Source organism: Prionailurus bengalensis, chromosome F2 (assembly GCF_016509475.1).
Source record: "Prionailurus bengalensis isolate Pbe53 chromosome F2, Fcat_Pben_1.1_paternal_pri, whole genome shotgun sequence".
Classification (NCBI taxonomy): domain Eukaryota; kingdom Metazoa; phylum Chordata; class Mammalia; order Carnivora; family Felidae; genus Prionailurus; species Prionailurus bengalensis.
The window spans coordinates 21,243,987-21,265,628 of record NC_057353.1 but is presented as its reverse complement, the minus strand read 5'-3'; the positions used below and the strand labels follow the sequence as shown (position 1 = coordinate 21,265,628).

At 39.6% G+C, this 21,642-nt stretch overlaps 1 protein-coding gene across 1 annotated transcript in view; it reads left to right on the top strand.

Annotated features, from left to right (window-relative positions):
- The window catches only part of EYA1 (EYA transcriptional coactivator and phosphatase 1), a 172,553-nt gene that overhangs the window by 95,838 nt on the left and 55,073 nt on the right, over window positions 1–21,642 (top strand). Inside the window, 2 exon segments of the mRNA XM_043601189.1 lie at window positions 20,123–20,194; window positions 20,196–20,213. Coding sequence (XP_043457124.1) covers window positions 20,123–20,194; window positions 20,196–20,213 — 90 coding nt within the window.

Sequence of the window (21,642 nt, the reverse complement as noted above, 5' to 3'; positions counted from 1 at the left end):
CGGTGTCTGATATGGATTGGGGCTAGAACAGGTCCTAAAGACATTGAGCTTTACTCCACATTGTACACAGAAGCCTAAACATGAACACTTAGGACAGCATAAAGCTTAGCATTTTCAACTGTAGGCCCAACTTGTTAAGAATTTCCTGTGTACCCCATACTTGTTTAATTCAACATTAGAACTCTGAAACTGCTACTGCCAAGCCCATTTTATGGATGAGGACACTCAGGCTTGGAAGAGGTTAGAGACCAAGTGTCTGGTATGAGATAAATACTAATTCTGTTGTAACATAGTTGAAACTTGACGGTCAAAGCAACAACCACCACAAAACAAAACCTCGAATCCTGTGTAGTGGCCAAGAGTAACGTGTAGAAATACCTTTACATTTATGAAGTACTGGGAGCCTGGGTGGCTCATTTGGTTCAGCCTCTGACTCTTGGTCTCAGCTCAGGTCATGATCTCATGGTTGGTGAGGTTGAGCCCCATATCAGCCTCTGCACTGACAGCACAGAACCTACTTGGGATTCTCTCTCTTCCTCTCTCTGCCAATCTCCCTCCTCTTTTTCTTTTTCAAAATAAATTAATAGACATGAAGAAATAGATTTATGATAGGAGATCGGCCTATGGTGTGATAGAAAGCATCAGGTTTGAATTCATACAGATCTAGCCTCAAACCCAACCTCTGACTTTTCAGCTCTTTGAGCTGAAGTAAATTGTTTATTCACACTGAGCCCTAGTTTCCTCTTCTATAAACCTAGCCACTTGACCTGCAGAATTGCTTTAAGAATTCAGTTGTGTCAGTTATATCTCAGTAAAGCCAGAGGAAGAGGGATCTAAGTTGTGTCCTGAACTTAAAGGGCCCAGCTGTATGTCTTATTAATAACAATGACTCAATAAAGAAAACAGCATATGTCACTGATTGATCTTGTATCTGCTGTCTAAACATTAGTTATATACTGCACCAGGCTTCTAGAAGGATGCTAGTTGCCAGTATGAATTTAGGTCAACTAAGCCTCCCTAGTGAGTAGATACTGTAATCATTCAGGATGTTGAGCAGGGAAAACAGCTCTGAGCCCATTTCATTAGAACACTCCCATTAACCAGTAAAGGCTGTTCTTCTAACCCTGTTTCAGAATGAAACACTAAACTCCAAAATCTTTTGAGGCATGATCTTCTTCCATGGTGGCTGGTATACATGCGGAATTCTTGGCATGGCACCAAAGCAGTGGACGTCTAGTGTCCTCCATGGGTTATAGAGGATCTGGTTACAGAAACAGAGTCATCTCTCTATTGGAAGCTCCACACCAGAGGTTGGCAAACATTTATTACCTGCGCCTTTACCAAAAATGTTAAAGGGTCAAGTAATAAACATTTTAGGCTTTATGGGCCATGTACCTTCATAACTGCTCAGCACTGCCCTACTTGTGCAAAAGCAGTCACAGACAATAGACAAATAAATGTATCTGTATTCCAATAAAAATTACACTTCCGAATTGGAACTTCATGTAATTTTCATATGTCATGAAATATTTGTCTTCCTGGGGATTTAAAAAATCTAGACCAAGGGTCTAGGCTAGGAACTGACAGACCATCTCCCATGGGCCAAATCTGGTTTATGGCTTGTTTTTGTAGGTCTTTCAAGCTAAGAATGTTGTTTAAATTTTTAAAGGGTTATGAAAAAGAGAAAGGATACGTGTCAGAGACTTTACATGGACTGCAAAGCCTATAATATTTGTCCTTTTAGAGGAAGAAGTGTGCCTGCCTCTACTCTAGATCCTGCTCTGAACTTTGTGCTGATTCACTTTTTTTTTTTTTTAATTTTTTTTTCAACATTTTTTATTTATTTTTGGGACAGAGACAGGGCATGAACGGGGGAGGGGCAGAGAGAGAGGGAGACACAGAATCGGAAACAGGCTCCAGGCTCCGAGCCATCAGCCCAGAGCCTGACGCGGGGCTCGAACTCACAGACCGCGAGATCGTGACCTGGCTGAAGTCAGACGCTTAACCGACTGCGCCACCCAGGCGCCCCTGTGCTGATTCACTTTTGCCCCTGCCCCCAGGACACCAGGACAATTCAGTGACACCCACACTTTGGCCGACTAGATTGTAAACTCAGTGCACATCTTGTGTGTCCGTATCTGGGCCCCCAGTGAAGCACAAGCCAGCACAGGAATCTGTTAGGGTAGGTGAAATGGCTGTAACAAATAGGCCCCATATGTCATGACCACAGAAATGGATCTCTTTCTGATTTCGTGGCCTCAAGTGGATTTTCCAGGTGACTTGGTTTAGGCAAGGTTTGATAATGGCTGTGCCATCTCACCATCGAGCTTCTGAGGCTTGTGTAATCACCGTCCTAAGCTTTCTAACCCACAGGGAGAAAAAAAGCAGGAGGACCATGGATGGGAGACGAGATGGACCAGGCTTTCGTGGTCCGGTGCAAAGGAGGCTGGGAAATACATGTAGCCTAGCTGTGTGCCCAGGAAGAAACGGAGAGTGTGTTGTGGTGACAGGGGGCAGCAGCAGCAACCACAGTTTCAGGGAAGAACTATTTGATAAGTGAGCGAAACCCAAAGCACACCTCCCACCGCAGCAGAGCAATGCCCGACGACTGTGTGACCCGTGTGCCCAAGAGTCATGAGCGGCCAGTTCAATCCCAGAGGAAGGTTTCCTGATTTTATGTTTTCTCTGCATATCAAGTGCTGAATTAGATCAAAATGATGAAGTAATTCATGGTTTCAAGTATAACTTTTGCATACCACGGAATGACGTGGAATCTAAACTCTCAAAAAAAGCTTTTTTTTTTTTCGTTTTGCTTTTAGCTTTTCATGGGTTTCAAAAAGACAGTGTTGCTGACTGTCAGCTGAAAGATCCTCCTCCATTCATTTCTTCGTCCTTATCTTGACGGTTGTTCTCTTTCCCTAACTGCAACCCCCTTCTGCTAACTGGCAGTAAGTGAAATGTGTGTTCCTGCTCCCTTATTGCATATGGCCTTGTTTTTCTTCAGGCCTGTGAAAGAGAATGCAGGGACTGAACACAAAGCACCACAGCTTCCCAACCATGATGACCAGCCTGCCCCCACTAGCTTGGGACCTCCCTTGCTCTGTGGCCTCAGGAAAAGCACCTTGTATCTCTGAGTCTCACTCGGTTCATCTTAATCTTCCATCTATAGAATGAAAGCAATCGCAGCACTATTAGGAGAACTATGTAGGCCACATAGAAAAATACTTACAAGCCCTCCATAAATAAGAGCTTTTGCTTACTGTGGGGATTCAGAGAAGGGAGTGGGCAGTAAGGAATACAGTGTTTTGTTGTTGCAGGAAGCAGAGAGACAGGTGGAAGCAGAGCATAACCATTGAGGGAAATGGCTCAGAAAAATTAAGTGATTGGCCCAAGGCAGCACATCTAGTAACGGAAAACATCAGGAATACGGGCTAGTCTTGTGATTGGTCCAATGCCCTCAAAGGAGTATCACAGGGAGCATTGAGTGTCCCGATTTTGTGCTGTAGGTGTGGGGATGCCATGAACAGTATTAAAACAGTGGAGTGACATGATGGAATCGTACAATTTGGAAGATTAGCCCGATAGCACAATAGATTATCACAGTCCTCCTGGTAGGAAATAAAAAGAGGCCTAAGGAAATGGCTGTAACACTAGGAAAGAGAGAGATAGGAGAGCGGTTACAAATGAAATCTAGATAGGTCTTTGGATTGGATTAGTGTTTAGGCTTTCGTTGGCACTGCGTGGGTCCCTATGTGTTGAGGCCAATTTGGCTGGGTCTCCTATGGTTTTATTCTTCTTCCTCCCACTTTGTACCACTGCTTGGCTGTTGTCCCATGTTTGGGATTCATGGGGCTTTCTCCACAATCAAAATTAATCTTCGGAATGGTGAAGCTCTTTTTCTTATTTTCCACGTGGGTATTCTTTTCATGATGTTGAAAGAGAGTCTCTGAAGTAAGGAGAAAATTAAAGCAGTCGGGTGTCACATGTCTGATCAGTAAAAATGACCTGATTAGCCCCACCACAAGTTGGGGTTTGTTTTTTGTTTTGTTTTGTTTTGTTTTGTTTTGTTTTGTTTTAATCATTCAGTCAGTAGTTCAACCGTGGTTTATTTTTCATGTGTATACACTCTCTCAAGGTAATCCACATTATTCTTTAACTGGCATCAAAACTACACCCAACTCTTAAAACTTGGCATTTCGTGCCAGCTGCTCAGTGATAGGAGCTTCTAAAATTACAAAAAGTTAATATTCCATTGATCGTATTGATGACTTTAGACAGGTGGAAAGAAGACAATGAAAACTTTGGGTCTCACAGGTTGTATATATCACTTACATAACACTTCCAGAGATATTTTTTAAAAGAAATAACATTTTTTTGCATACATTTTTCGCCTCTCTCAGATAAGGAAGTTCATTTTCCGAATCTTATCTTTCATCCATCCCTGATGAGCAGCCAGCATGGGGCCCTGAAAATAGGCCCCTCTTGTACTCAGAGTGCCCATTCCTGTTTTTCAACTTCTTTTCCCCCAAAACGAAAGATCCTGAATGAGAATTTATTTTAAATGACATCCAGGCCTTGTTTGTGGTTGTAATGTTAGCATTCTAAATAAGGACTGGTTGAAGGGCTCCAAAACAGGTATTTTTGCCTTCATTTGGCTGATGCTGCCCAAAGATGTGTTGTCAACTTGAGCATACTTTATAAGATTTTCACATTGGCCAACAAATCCTCATAAACCTGTTCGCGTTGTTAACATCACACCTCACTGGGCCACTACAACAGAGTAATTGCTGGCCGGGGGAGGCTTAGCTGCCCACATAGGATCAGTACAGATAGAATTTAGGAACATTATCCTTTGTTCTACAACCTCAAAATGTAAGTACCATATCCTGAGGAACTAGTTGTACTTTTGAAATCGTTGAACCACCTTGTAGTAACTCTTTCTAGCCCAAGATTAATTCTTTAAACAGCAGTTGTTTAAATAGGATATATCTTTTTTTGACCCAAAATAGAAAGGGGTTGTGTAGATTTGATCTCATAGATGTAAGGAGCGTGTGTAGATTTGATCTCATAGATGTAAGGAGCGTGTGTAGATTTGATCTCATAGATGTAAGGAGCGTGTATAGATTTGATCTTCTAAATGTAATGGGGTACATATTGAAAAAGGAGAGATACAAAAGATGTTTATCACATATTTAAAATGTGCTTATAACTTAAAAACAGTAATAGATTAAAATTTAAAAGTAATACTGTTGTTTTTTTCACTTCCCCCAAAATAAATCCCCAACACAGTATGTACTTTGTAGAACCCAATTACTAATTCAGAATGCTGTAGCTATCTAAAAGTGGAACAGTGACTTAGGTGTTAAAATATTTCTTAAAGGTCTCAAAGAATTTAAGTTGGACAAACTTCAGTTGCCTTTGTGGTTGCTTGGTTTATTTTACCGTTATTATTTTTTTCTTTTCAGTTTAGAAAAATAAGATCGTAAAAGAAAAGGAATAAAAGGGCAAAATATACAAGAGTGTGTCAGTAGGAACCAGAGTTACATTAAAAATAGGAACGATTTTTTTTTCTTAACTGCTTTACCAGTATATCTAAGCAATAAAAAGAAATTGCTTCCTTATTAACATTTGGTATGATTTTTTTAGTTGTTCTTATAGTAAAATTGAAATGACATGGTTATTCTCTTTGGACTGTACATGATCTGATGTAATATTTGGCATTTGTGGCATTTTTAAAACTAAAAATCTAGGGATATATCTTTTAATACAAGGAATGTGTTAAAAGGGATGTATCTTTGACATAAAAGGAAGGGATATTTTTATGGTTAGGTGAATGGCTAGCTTTAAGATTTCTAGGGAAAGAATAAAGCATTTTATTTTTATACTCAGAAAACATTCTAGATCCTATTCAAAAGTCCCAAGAAGAGATAAATAGGTTTTCTTTAAACTTTCTGTTTTGAGGCTCAAAGGACCACGGACACTCAGACACTCTGAAAAGTACAATTTTTGAGAAAGTAAATGAAAATAGGTTAAGAAAATAATTTTGAATCAGACTCTGTGTGTGTGTGTGTGTGTGTGTGTGTGTGTGTGTGTGTGTGTGTGAGAGAGAGAGAGAGGGGGGGGGGTGGGTATGGGGATGGTTCATGCTTGGCCTTAAAAATAGGTTAAATTGCCATTTGAAGCTAGGAAGTGAGAATTGGGGATGAGTGCATATGACCCTTCATATATTTTTTGCAGCGCTTACTTAAAAGATAATTAAGGGGTGCCTGGGTGGCTCAGTCGGTTAAGCGTCCGACTTCGGCTCAGGTCACGATCTCACGGTCCGTGAGTTCGAGCCCTGCATCGGGCTCTGGGCTGATGGCTCAGAGCCTGGAGCCTGCTTCCGATTCTGTGTCTCCCTCTCTCTCTGCCCCTCCCCCGTTCATGCTCTGTAAATGTAAAAAAAAAAAAAAAATTTTTTTTTAAATAAAAGATAGTTAAGATCAAATATCATATACAAATAACGGAATTAGCAAGGCAGATGTAACTATTATATTTCTCCACATAAAAGGGCAACAAAATAATCTGAGAAGCATGAACTTCAACCTGGTCCCTGGAATAAAGCAAAAGTCATGTAGGAAATTACCCACTGCTGCCCCCTCCCCCCGCAACTGGGAGCAGGGACCTGGAGGAATTCAGCCTGGTGTCCCTATTGGCTAAGGTACCCTGCTAATACCATGTGGTCTCCATGCCAGGACCACCCCAAATTTAAGACTCTATCAAAAGAACTTGTCATAAATAGAAGGCCTTCAGTCAGTACGTTATCCTTATAGCACTAGTTTAGTTGTGGGTAATGATCACTCAAAATGTCCATGAAGTAATTCAGAAAACTGTACTACCAAATGGCACCCTTCTCACGTTGCACACACAAAAACCTCCCATGTCATATGGGCTACAGTACGCAAGATACACACCTGGCCACCCACCCTTTGTTTCCTGGCCTGACATTAACAAGTCATTCAGAAAGTCAGTCTTTCATAATTTATTGAACAATGATTGTATATTAGTATAGTGGTGCTAGCCACAATTCCTGCCTGCAGGGAGCTTATAAATTAATGATGGAGGCTATTGATGGAGAATGAGTGAATCTTCAACAGTAGTCTGTCATCGGGGCAAAATCGTTCTAAGTTAATGCCACTATAAGTCCACAAAATTTATGTCAAACCACAGAATCTCCAAAGGAATAACAATATTAGGAAAGAAACAAGTCTCCTTGTGTTAGTCGTGACAAGCATTAACTAGTAGTAAGAAATAGCCAATAGTGGAATGCCAAATGATAAAGCTAGTACTGTGGATGAGAAAAAAAAAAATCAGGAGCCATGGGAGCCATGCAACCAAAAAGTAAATGCCAGAGGCCCTAAATGAGATGCTTCTAGGGTTACTGCTATTCTTAAATTACACTGGGAATTCTTCTTTGCAGCAGATCAGAATGCAATGTGACACCGCCAGTCCTCAATGTATGAGACATAGGTCCTGTGGCTTCAATTACAAATGTAGGAGCTTCCTGGTTTTCTGGAAAAAAACATCTCGTGATAAAAATTAATAGAGCTAACACAGGCAAAGCAATGTCTGACATAGATTCTGTGTATATTCTAAAGATCACTTAAGCCTGGGTGAGGATTACCAAGCCAGTCATAGCACCTTGTTTTCAATAAATGGTAATACACGGAGGAACTTGGCAGGCCATTTGCAATTTTGACTGAAAAAGAATTTTTTTTGACATTTTAAAAGTATGGTTTGAATGTGCCTTACATTTTCAAAATAAATACTCATAGTTGCACTATCCAAAGACAACCAATTATGTCTTGGTGAATATTTTTTATATATTTTAAAAATTTTTTTACACTAACATCTAAACACGAAAGTAGGTGGGATAGCATAAGGGAACTCAGTGTCACCTCTAAACTAACAATTATCAAATCCTAGTTAATCTTATTATACCTGTAACCTCACCACATCCCTCCCCTGCCCTGATCTCTCCTATGATTATTGTTGAAAGCAGATCCCAGATATGTTACTTGATTTGTATATATTTCAATATGTATTTCAATATGTATTTAAGACTCCATTAAAAGAATTTTTTAGCTGGAGGCGCCTGGGTGGCTCAGTCGGTTAAACATCCGACTTCAGCTCAGGTCATGATCTCACAGCCCATGAGTTCAAGCCCCGCGTCGGGCTCTGTGCTGACAACTCAGAGCCTGGAGCCTGCTTCAGATTCTGTGTCTCCCTCTCTCTCTCTGCCCCTCCCCTGCTCATGCTCTGTCTCTCTGTGTCTCAAAGATAAATAAAAACATTTTAAAAAATATTTTTTTTAGCATAGAAATAGTAGATAGTACCTAGTACTTTAGCTATCTAGAAAATTAATAGGAATTTCTTAATTTATTAAATGTCTAATCTATAGTTACATTTCTCCATTTCCTATTGATTTCTGTGTTGTGGTAAAATACATATCATGTAAATGCTACCTCCTTAGTCATGTTTTAATTTTAATTAATTAATTATTAGAGAGCATGCGTGAGAAGAGGAGAGGGGCAGAGAGAGAGAGAGAGAGAGAGAGAGAATCCCAAGCAGGCTCCAGGCTCAACATGGAGCCCCACGTAGGGCATGATCCCACAATCATGGGATTATGACCTGAGCCCAAAATCAAGAGTTGGACCCTCAACTGACTGAGCCACCCCGGCGCCTCTCCTTAGTCTCAGTTCAGTAGTAGTAAATACATTCACGTTGTTGTACAACCCTGTGTCCAGGACTCTCTTCATCATGCAATACTGGAAGTCTGTTAAACAGCTCCCCCTTCTCTCCTTACCCCCAGCACCTGGCAACCACCATTCTGCTTTCTGTCTCTATGATTATGACCCCTCTAAACACCTCATACAAGTAAAATCACACAGTACTCATCTTTTTGTGAAAAACTGATTTCATGTAGCATAATGTCTTCAAGGTTCATTGGTATCGTATGCATATGTCAAAATTTCCTTCCTTTTTTAAGGCTGAATGATAATATCCCATTATACGGGTATACCACATTCTGGTTGTTCATTATTGGACATTTCTTGGGTTGCTTCTACATTTCAGCTATTGTGACTAAGGCTGCTGTGAATATGGGTATATAAATACCTTTTTCTTTTTTCTTTTTTGCTTTATTATTTAAGTTTTTGTACACCTGAAACTAGTATGTCAACTATACTTCAGTTAAAAATTTTTAAGTGCAAATATCTTTTTGAGACCCTGCTTTCAATTATTTTGGGTATATACCCAGAAATGGAATTGCTGAATCACATCATAATTCTATGCCTAAATTTTTGAGAAACTGACATACTGTTTTCCATAGCCGCCGTAACATGTTCTGTTCCCACTAACAGTGCAGAGGTTCCAACTTTGCTATATGCTCATCAACACTTGTTATTTCCTGGAGTTTTTTGTTTTTGTTTTTGTTTTTTAATCGTAGTCATCCTAATGATTGTGACATGGTACCTCATTGTGATTTTGATTCATCTTTCCCTAATGGTTAGTGCTACTGAGCATCTTTTCATTTGCTTGTTGACTCTTTGCATACCTTCTTTGGAGGAATATCTGTTCAAGCCTTTTGCCTATTTTTTAATCAAACTCTTTGGGTTTGTTTGTTGTTGAATTGTAGGAGGTTTTTTTTTTTTTTTTATATATCCTGGGTATTAACCTCTTATTAGATATATGAGTTGTAAACATTTTCTCACAACCCATAGGTTCTCTTTTAATTTTGTTAATTGGGTTCTTTGATGCACAGAAGTTTTCAGGCATAGTCTTGTTTTTATATTGTTGTTTATACTTTTAATGTAATATCCAGGAATGTCATGAAACTTTTCCCAGAAGAGTTTTATACTTTGACTCTTAATTTTTAGGTCTTTAACCCATTTTGAGTTAATTTTCAAATATTATGTATTGAACAAGGTAAGAATCCAACTTTATTCTTTTGGATTTGGATATCCTGTTTTCTCAGAACCATTTATTGAAAAGACTATCATTTCCCCATTGAATGGTCTTGGTACCCCTGGTGAAAATCATTTGACCGCATGAGTAGGAGTTTATTTCTGAAATCTCTGTTACATTGCCTTGTTCTGTATCTCTGTCTTTATGTCAGTACTAAACTGTTTTGATTACTGTGACTTTGTAATAAGTTTTCAAATCAGGAAGTGTGAGACCCAACTTTGTTCTTTTTCAAGACGTTTTTGCCTATTCAGAGTCCCTTGAGATTCCATATGCATTTTATGATGAATTTTTATATTCCTGCAAAAACTGCTATTGAGAATTTGATAGGCATTACATTAAATCTATAAACCACTGGGTACTATTAACATCTTAATATTAAGTCTTCCCTTCGTGAACATGGGGATGTTGAATATCTTTACATTTATTTGGGTCTTCTTTGATTTCACCAACATTTTGGTAGTTTTCAATGTACAAGTACACAGTGTACAAGTCTTTTGCCTATGTTTATTTCTAAGTTTTATTCCTTTGGTGCTATTGTAAGTTGAATCATTTTCTTAAATTCTTTTCTGGATTGTTCATCATTAGTATATAGAAATGATTTCTGCATATTGGTTTTTTATCCTGTAACTGTGCCGAATTCATTTGTTAGTTCTAACAGATTCTGTGTATGTATGTGGAATCTTTACAGTTTTCTACATAGAAGATCATGTCATCTGCAAACAGTTTTACTTCCTTTTCTATTTGGATGCCTTTTATTTACTTAATTTTTTACCTAATTTCTTTCTTTTCTTTTCTTTTCCTTTCTTTTTTTTTTTTTAACCTAAATGCACTTATAGCACTCCATGAAGTAGAAATGTCAAAAGTGGGACATTCTTGTCTTGTTCCTGACCATGGAGGAAAAGCATTCAGACATTCAGACTTTTATCATTGAATATGCTATTACCTGTGGGCTTTCATTTATGGCTTCTGTGCTGAGATAGTTTTTTTCTATCTCTGTTATGAGTTTGCAAAGTGCTTTTCTCCAATGGTTTTATAATTTTTAACAGTTTACTGTATGTCTTTCAAGTGTCTTTTAATCTGTAGATTCTCACTCAATCTTTTTTTTTCTAACTTTGTGTATTTCTGTTGAAGTAACCAGACTGTCTGCCCTGTAGAGTTCCTGGGAGTTTGGATTTTCTTGACCGCATCTCCATTGTGTTCCTTTATCACATACTTCTTTTCCCTTGTATGTCCTACAAATTAGTAGCTAGATCTAGAAGCTTAATTAGATTCAGATTTGATTTGTGTGTGTGCTGGGGGGGGGGGGGGGAGAGGGTCAAGACTTCATAGATGGAGATATCCTTCCAGTAAAAGGTGCATAATTTCTGGTTACTGCCATTTTTAAAACGTTAGTATTCTAGTTAGACAGTCTCCTTTCACAATCCATTATACAGTGTTCTTACTTATCCTGTATATCCTTTCTTCTTGGCTCAAAGACGGTTCATTAGGAAGGATAAAACTTGAGTTGTATGTATGTGGGGGGGGGGGCGGTGGTGATGGTAATTGAAGCATAAGTTCATTAATTCAGCAAGTATATGCAGATCAACCACAGAAATAAAATGACAGCTTTTGTGGCAAATAACTAGACCATAGCTATTTTTGGTGAGGCAAAGTTTTTAGGTGAATCTAAACCACTTCCTTAATTTTGAGATTTTCTCAAAACTCTCTTCTTGAATAGCTCTCCAGTATTACTGAAGATGCTTGATTAAGGCTTTCTGGTCACCTCTAGTGGACACATAGGTATCCTCAGTAGCTCATGCTGAGTAAACTGGGAGTTGCCATATTTCTGTATTATTTTTTCAGTAGTATAGTGAATTTCAATTTATCAGACATAGTTTCAGTGTGATTAATCTATAGATGTGCTTGATGCTGATGCTTGGCGGCTGATTTTAAAGGTAAGTCCAGCTGTCTTTTCTGAGACTTGAGTCTAGCCTTAGGCATTTTCTCTGCCAGTACTTTCCTTGCCAATCTCAGTGTGAGAAGAACATTTAACAGAGGTTTATGTATAATGTGTATACAGTGTAATCTTGACTTGGAAGTAATTAGCTATTTACATTAGGGAAAGAATGCTGTGCCCACATCATGGAGCTGAAGAATGGAATACCTTTCTCTTAGGAGTCAGTAAGATAACTCCATCAGAGTTTCTGTTTGTGGAAAAACTGAACGAGAAGACCCTACTTTTCTTTCTTACTATGATACCTGATAATTTCATATTATTCTGATAATCTTAAAATGCTTCCACATTCTATCTTTTAACCCTACCACAAACAATAACTCTGTAAAATTTTATGTTATTCTTGAAATGCTAGGGCACAGCACCATTTTGTGAGCTCTGAAAATTTTCAGGGACTATGTACATTGAAAGTACTAAATTTGGAATATACCTCAGTAATTACTGATTATTGCCATGTATCAATACCAACCATTTGCTGATAAACTGGGGCAGGGTCAAGATTTTGCCAAGATCTATTCTCTCAAGTCATTTGCTAATTGGCTATAAGCAGTGGATTTGGACTATACTTAAGTGCATATTCACAAAGTCTAACCTATTAATGATTAAATGGTATGGGCTAACAGGTACTTGTGACTAACTCAGGATCACACTGCTTGACTATGCAAGTGATGTATGTGTTTTTGTTTTGTTTTGTTTTTGTTTTTTTTAAGAACACCTCTAAGTTTCAACTGATAGTGAATGACTCTATCTCCTACTCAGTTCCTAGATATTCAGATTATGGAACATCTTTTGCTGGTTTCCTAGTGTTGGGTCGTCTTTCCTAGTGATAACAGCCAACTTTGTCCCAAAAAGCTTACTTGCTATTTTTGGGAGAACAATGACGAGCCCTCCTGGGAGTAGCAACACTGAATGTATCTAGTTTAGCTTCCGTGCAGATCAGCTTTACTAATGACCGTGCTCTTGAAAACATGGTCATCTCAAAATATTGGCATGGGGAATTTACGGTTGCCCTTATTGAATAGCTTGAACTTCACATGCAATTTGAATTCAGAATATTAATGCATCTTTTTATGGAAGAACATGGAGTCCTGTGTCTAGATTGGCCTACAGCTATTGGTGGAGTAGTAGTAGTAAGAATAGAAATAATTCCACTACTGCCAGTTGTAGTAGCATCAGCAGCTTTCTACTTGCGAGGTACCGTGTTCAGAATTTCAAATAAATTACCAAATTTAACCTCTCACACATGCTGGTTTTGCTCCCATTTTACTAATGAGGAACCTGAGGCTCAGAGGGTAAGTAACTGAACCTGACCACCACCACACAACCCGTCAATGGCAAAGTTTAGAATCCCAGTCTAAACTCTACGACTGCAAAGCCTGTGGCATGACCATTATGAAAGTGTGCATTTTCAACGTTTTTCTGCCCTTGTGCAAGAGCTCTTTGCCCACAGGCTGTGAGCAAAAGTGTTTTAGAAGAAACTTGTGGCATGTAGTGAAAGAGTGGTCCCGAGAATGCTTGTGTTAGACCTAGTTAGTATTAGACCCAGTTCAGTCGAGAGGTGAGCTGGTTGGCTATGTTGTAAGTGCCGTGTACAGGGCAGTTTCGTTACTAGTCATCCCAAGAGGATTCCTAGACTGTCGTGTAGAAGCAAATGGAACAGCCTCGCAGGACCAGCAGTGTCTTGATCTGGTTGCTGTGTCTCAGGAAAATCAAATTTCTGAATTTCTATGGATTGCATATTTAATGACCCTTAAAATTTATCAAATGCCATGAAGACAGGCGACAAGAGACCATATCCTCGTCTTCTGATGTTCCCATACTCACTTGTATTTACAGGCACTCTTTTTTTCAAAACAGATTATAGATTTTCAGCACGGGAATTCAAGACTGCCAGACCTAAATGTCTCTACAGGCTGAATTTAATGGCATTTCAGCATTTCTGTGTACTAATTTTGTCTAGAATTTCTTTTAACTCTTTTAAGCATTTTTATAACATGGTGATCTAGTAGACTAGTGATCAGCCTGAAAAAAAATTAATAAAAGGAAAGAAATGACAATGGGCTAGGGGTAATGCTGGTGATTTCAGCCTAGAATGATAATAACTTGAGTTTCTGTGAGCATTCTGTGTTCTGGAACCAGGAGGAAAAGATCTTGAGACCATGGGATAATTAAAGATCACTTGATAAAGGATGAAAGCAAAACAGTTGTTTTAGGTCTGGGTCTGTGCTCAGCAGATTTCATTGTTATTTAATTTTTCAACTAATGTTGCTTTCTGTTCAGTAGACATAATTGCCTTTGACTTAACAGGCAACAGCCGTGGGTAGCCTCACATTGCATCAAGTTCCTTCACTTTATTTTCCTGACTTTAAGCAGACATTTGCAATTTAATATCCTATCAACATAATTTAGGAGCAGGGTTAAATTTCAGTTCTCTGTGTGTATGTGCGGTGTTGGATGCTATTTGTGTTGCTTTGGTGAGGAACATCTTGAGAAGAAGGTCTCTAGTAGGAGAATGTCCTGGGCAGAAGAGCTATGGTAAATTGACACTATTTCTTCATTAAAATAAAGAAAAATGCCTAAGCATTTGATTTTATTTTCTCTGTCTGAACCTCTTCACTGTACTAATTTTTACGAAGGAACTAAATTGTAGAGCACACAAGAACATATTTTGCTGAATGTTGTAATGCATACCACTACTGAATTTAAAAAATAAACAATTGCGTGCTGCTTTTATGCTAAGTTTCTCCACTTCGTTAAGTAGATAGGTAAGGCTTTATAAGCAGTGGTTCTAAGAATGGGCTGCTGTTTCATCAGTACAAATTAATCTTGCATTTCTAATGAATATGTTTAATTCTATATTATGTAGGTAGAATCATTTTAGGACTAAAAAGTGCCCCCCTCCCCCTTAGGTAGGTATCTGTGGATTTTTTTTTAACCAATACTGCATGCTAACAACTAACTAAAGGTCACATTTAATATTTTTATTGGAATTATTTGAAATACCCTATTTATTGCTTTTCATTCATTTATCCCTCCGCCAAACTTTGGGAAAGCCCTGTGCCAGGCATATTGTGCGAGGTCCCAGGGATATAGAGATAAGGATGTAGGGCTATGGCTCTGCCCTCCTTAGATGATAACACACCTACTGGCCCAGCAGCCAGTGAGCCAGGCTGGAAAGAGTCAGGGATGAGACTCTTACCTGATGAAGAGGCGATGGGAGAAACTGTGCAGGAGTTCAGGGCATGCAGGTTCAGTCAGAGACCTCAGCATACTAATGTGGGTAATCAAGGGAGACTGATCCTTTACCCTAGGTTTTTGTTCTTTTTTTAATTTTTTTTTTTTTACGTTTTATTTATTTTTGAGACAGAGAGAGACAGAGCATGAACGGGGGAGGGGCAGAGAGAGAGGGAGACACAGAATCGGAAGCAGGCTCCAGGCTCTGAGCCATCAGCCCAGAGCCTGACGCGGGGCTCGAACTCACGGACCGCGAGATCGTGACCTGGCTGAAGTCGGACGCTTAACCGACTGAGCCACCCAGGCGCCCCTACCCTAGGTGTTTTAAGGTCCCTGGTGAGAATGACCATCAGAGTCCCTCGTCTTTTACATAAGGCCTCTGCCTAAGTCCTCTTTTGAAGAAAAGATTTCATGACAAAAAAAATAGTTTGAAAAACTATAAATTGGTCCCATATTAGGGAGGTAAGGGACAGTCAGATGTTTATGGGCTTTTTGTACTTGTTGAAGTGTTTAGATGTTTCCTAAAAGGGATAGGAGAGTGAAATTGTCCTAGTGAGACCCTGGACATAGAGCCCTGGGAAGGAGGTGATTGCAGATATTCACATAGGAGACACGTGCCTGGGGGGGGGGGGAGGGAGGGGAGTGGCAGTGAATATATGGAAGGCATGAATTCCAGATCCAAGTGGCAGGATGTCATGATTGATTTGATGTAGGGTCAAAAGAGGCCGTTTAGAAGAATGCCAAGGTTTGGGGCTGATAGGTTGCCATTCACCTAAAGAAGGAAAACAGTAGGTTTGCAGGGGAACTATGACAAATCCAACTTGCAGCACATTGAGTTTCAGATGCTATATGGGACATCCAGCTAGAAATGGCCAATAGGTAATTGATATGTGGGCCCAGAGTTGAGATCTAAGATCTAGCAGAAGGGAGCGGCGTGAAGGTTGAAGCCGTGAGTATGCTGTGGTCTGTGAGGCAGGCACCCACAGTGAGGAATAGATAAAAACAGTCCCAGGGACCCACATGATTGAAGGGATAGATGATGGATACTCAGATTCTAGAAAGATGCCAAAAAAATATTGATGGTGTTATAGGCACAGGGAAAAGAAATGTCAAGAAGATATTGAACAACAGTGGCAAGTGCCACAGAGGGTCAAGTTCAAAAAAAAAAGAAAGGAAGGAAAGAAAGAAAGAAAGAAAGAAAGAAAGAAAGAAAGAAAGAAAGAAAGAAAGAAACAAACATTTGGCAACAATGTTTACTTAAATGACATGTTTCTTTGAAGTGATACAACAAAAAATGGTTTTACAAAAGCAACTATTTTATAACTACAGCTTTGGAATTTGTTATTGCAAAGCACAAGAAAAGATTAAGCCAAAGATGTGGTGATTTTAATGTCTCAGTTTTGGTCTAAAAAAATGTGGGTTTTTTTCTTCCTCTAAATATGCCAAAATAAGCCATCAAGCTATGACTAATTTATTAACTGTTCAGTGTTAGCTTTTGTCACATTTGACTTGTTTCAGACATATTTGAAAAATGTGAACGTATTAAAAGATTCTTATGAAGTGAAATTTAACCTCAATATGAGGACGCCAGTGTAAGCAAATCTATGAACGCAGTTATCTATTTGCCCTTCTGGTAGTTTCCTTTTAGGTAAACCACTTTGGGTGAGGTGGCTCTGCACCCTGACAGCTCTGACCTTAAGCAGATCACAACACTGCTGCTACTCCATTTCCCTGTCCCTAAAATCAAAAGTGGGTATATTCTAGAGTTCTTCCCTTCAAACTGTAGATCGTGATACATTAGTGAGCCAGGAAGTGGGAAATTATCAGAGTACACTACTCCACATAGCGAGTAACGTCTTGTTTTGACAAATTTACATTAAAGCTCTTTGGGAGAGAGGGAAGGGAGGAGGGATGATGGGGGGCGGGGTAGGGATGGGGAGAGAGGAGGAAAGAGTGTGTGTGTGTGTGTGTGTGTGTGTGTGTGTGTGTGTGTGTGTGAGAGAGAGAGAGAGAGAGAGAGAGAGAGAGAGAGAGAGAGAGAGATTACTAGCTCATCCTGTAAAATGTATTTTTAACTACAGACTGTGGTTTTAAATTTTTTGAAAAACACTGCCCTCAACTAGAGCCCCTTCCTATTCTAAAAATCTCTCATTCCAGTTGTCTGCCCAGTTGCTCTCTTGGCGTAGTAAATGTTTGAGGACAATACTGTGGAGTGGCAGGTATAAAAACTGTTAAGGAATGACCGCTAATAACAAAGGAGAAAGACATTAAAAGGTAAATAAGGCCAACATCTGTGTTGTATTTGACCACAAGACTGAACAAGCCTTTAAAATTTATTGGTATTCCGACTAGCAAGTCATTACTGTAATTTATGAAGTAAAGTTAAAATATGCTATATATTAACAAACAATGGAGTAATTCTTTTCATGGTGGTATAATATGCAACCGTATCGAGGAGAAATAAAGCTTTTTCAAAAGTAACGATACCGGCACATAAATTCCCGAATTGGCAATTAAATAAATGTGGTGAGTCTCTTCCATCTTGCCACATAAAAAGATTCATTGACATGGTTATGAGACAAGTCGGTGTATTTTATTGGCCTGAACTAGAGGGAGTAAACACCTTGGTCAGGTGTTTTGTTTTAGAAGCAGCTGTTTGAACTTCTCCTACTGGTTATTTCTGCTCTAGGGTATATTTGAGCATTTGCTTTTTCCAGCGCACTTACTGATTTAGCATTCAAGTGAGTGAGCAATTTCCTATAAAACTAAGATTCAATGGAAGTTTCTCTATACTTATGGGTAAACTTTTAAATTCGTCTGCAGCCTCCGGAATTTCATAGACTTTAGGTGGTATTAAACAGGGACAGTTTAAAGAATGCTGAGGAATATGAATCATCAAACCGGAAATCTGAGGGACGTGTTTTTATTTGTCCTTCCCTACGCAGCCCTTAGACATTCCGTTGGTCTCTCTTTCTTTCTTCTCTGCCCTGTTACAAACCCTGGGGTGTTTGCTTTGCCCCTTTGCCAATCTAACCCCTGACTCTTGGCAGTACTGTGCTCTCTGCCTCCTTCCCACTGTCAGTCAGCCGGCGGAGAAGGCCTGGGGAAGAGAGCAATTGAGACCAACCAGCGAGGTCATCCTGCCATATTTTCCCAGACCCTTCGCTGTCGGTCCTCTGGGACTCCTGAAAGGTAGACTGATGGAGGGGGCATGGTGGAGGCAGTGCTAGCAGAGTGGGTGGGGTGGGGCGGTGTTGACTCCACCTCCCTGGCCATAGCTGATTGGCCTGTGGCAGGCAGCCTTTGAGTCCCCGCCCCATCCCTCCATCCCGGGCCCCTGCTCTCTCCACTGTGTGCAAACGCATCTAGCAGTGCCAGATTAAGAGACGAGAATTTTTTTTTTTCTGCGTGAGAACAACGTGTCTGCCAGTTAGCCATCCGATTTATTAGATGAGCAAAGTAAGGATCGGTGAGGTAAGGGCCCCAAAGTGGGAGAGCAAGGTAGGGCCTGGCCCCTGGGTCTGGGGCTCTTCCTCCAATGCTTGAGGCTCTTTCCCGAAGCGCTTGTAGAGACGGGACTTGAGAATACTCAAGAGCTTGGTAGACTATAGAAATATGGGCAGTAGGGAGTAGACCACAGACTTTGGAATGAAGATGCTGTGTTCAGAAGACCTAACAGAAAACGTGCAAGTCTTATGTCAGAGAGTATAGGCACACAAAGTGTACCCCAGTAGGCAGGTGACATATGTGAAGGCATAATTCTTCTACTTACAATTTCCCTAGTTAAGTGATGATACAGGTGGACTCTGTACTTACTCCAGAGGCTTGATGTAACAATGAAACAGGCTATCAGAAATTATTGCTTGAAAACATTTAAAATGTCGGACGTGTAACAGCCAACATTGCTGTTAGAATGCCGGTGAAACCTTCCAAAGCTCTCATTACAGCTTTGTAGACTTTGTGGACGTGTTTTCTTCCTTGATTAGTTATGCAGGGTCTTCGCCAAGAACCATGTTGTTTCCTGGATGTGATACATTACAAATACAGTGACACCATGAAAACTGCAACTATTTCCACAGCCCCTGAATTCATCTCAGTGCCCATAGATGTCATGTGGATATGGAGTGTATGAGACAGCCTGATCATCAGTAGCACCCAAGACTTAAGCTTTGCATGTACATTTCAGGATGCTGGTCCTCCCCCCACCCCCCCCCCCCCGCCACCCCCCACCAACCACCAACCTGCCCCCGTGCCTTTGGTATGGTCCTGGCTGTCTGGTAACTGGATGGTGTCGCATGAATGTCAGGATCAGCTCTCTGAGCTGGGCATAGTGCCTGTTGCTCAGAGTGGCTATAACTTCCTACTGTGAGTATACCCCAAATTGGCTGACAGCCCCAAAAAATAACAAATAATGATAGTTATCATCTGGAGTAAAATTAGTATTTATTACCCTTCTGAAATTAATCTATTATTGTACCTATTTTCTGGTATTTGTGGCAGACCTGTTAGATACTCTTGGTTTATGGCGTAACATACACAGTGTCTTCTCCAGTCTGTGAATTTCTTGCTCCTGACACACACCTGTGAAGATAAATTTCCTCTACTCTATATGCCTAAGTAACCCTAGATTTTATATTGTAATATTTGAAGCAGCAAAGTATCTCTTCATTATGCAAAGTACCAACAGCATTGGGGTCACTTGTTAAATAAGATAAGTCACTGAAGTTTGCACACAGAGTGGATCACGTCCACCAGGAGCAGCTGGAGGCCAACCCTCCCGATGAGTCCCTTGCTCTTGGCCCTTCCTTGCACTGACTCCCTCTTTTTGTGACACTGTATTCCATGAACCTGAAGTACATATGTTCTTGACCTGAAAAATTCTTCTTTTAGGATCCACCTACATCAGTTTCCCTTGGACTGCGCATGGAAGAAATGATTTTCAACTTGGCAGACACACATCTATTTTTTCAACGACTTAGAAGTAAGTTCTGATTATTGTATACACACTTCATGTTGCGTGCCTGGAAGTCGGTGAGTGGTCTTGCAATAACAGTGAGATATTTTGCGACTGTGTAACGGAAATAATGAGATTCCATTCATTACTGATTATGTGGTAATATGGTTGCCTTCATGGTATTTCTGTTTTGCTTTACTTGGGCTGTTGTGTTTCAAGGTTAGATGCCATGTGACCCTTGGTAAGGATTAAAACTTGATGTCAAAACTCTTAAATATTAAAATATTAAACTGTGTTGATAGCCTATGCTACAGATTTCTCAGCTACGTAATTACCACTGAGACGGGTAACCTTCAGAATCCAACAGAAGGAGCAACACTGGCCTACCCTCTCCTTGTCAGCCTCTTAGCCTATGGAGTCCTACGGTTTTCTTTCTGGTTGGCCCGATTGTATAATATTTTAGTCAGGCCTCTGCCCTTTGGACTGCCAGGATTTCTTACGTCAAACTGCTGATGATTTCATTTGTCCATTGTAATTTGGGGAGGAACTTCTGTAAGATGGTTAATTAAACTTGTTACAGGGACTGTCTAACATGATGATCTCGATTAGCGGCGTTTTTAAGCCTAGAGAATTTTGTTTCTTATATCACCGTTAGGAGAAAACATGACTATGACTACATTTCACCCTCTTCTTAATAGAGACAGTTGTTTATTTAAATCCTGCTGTTAAGCAAGCTTGTGGTAAGGCTGCCAACAGGCATTAATCATCAAGTTGTTGTTTTGGTAGATTTTATAAATGTGTGTTATTTCAGACAGAAGAATCTGAGAGATTCAAATAGAACTTTTACTGATCAAAGTTAATGGGCAGCAATTGGCCTTTAAATATTTCCTGATGTTTCCCTTTTCGAAATCAAGCAAAACACACCTTATTTAATAGATGAGCCAAAATCATTTGAAAAAGGCCAGTGTGACAGAACTTAAATGCGGTTTGTTCAACATCTGTCCTGTATTTTGATTTCTTTTCATCTGCGATGAAACTACTCGTAGACGAATTGGCAACTTTCGGTGCAATGAAATTATTTAAATGTGCTTCATTTTTTCCCATTCCTTAGTGAAATATTTATTTTTACACTTAGGGTAAAATACAATTTTTTTTTCACATTTTAAAGTATTTGCTTTTCTTAAGGAAATTACATGTAAGGCATTACTATTTTTTAAGGTAGAAATATTCCCAGTGAGTGACAAGTTCAGAGTTGCCTTTAGAAGAGCTTAATAATCATTCTTATTTTCAAAAGCTGTTTCTGATTTATGGTTGTGATTCACTTCATAAGAGAACAGCACAAAAAATTCCATATTTTACTGGTATATTAAAATTCCTTCCCTGAGTTTCCATTTGTTTCTAATGATACAGACTAGGCTGATACTTTGTCTTGGGTACAACCTTGTTACTCTTAACT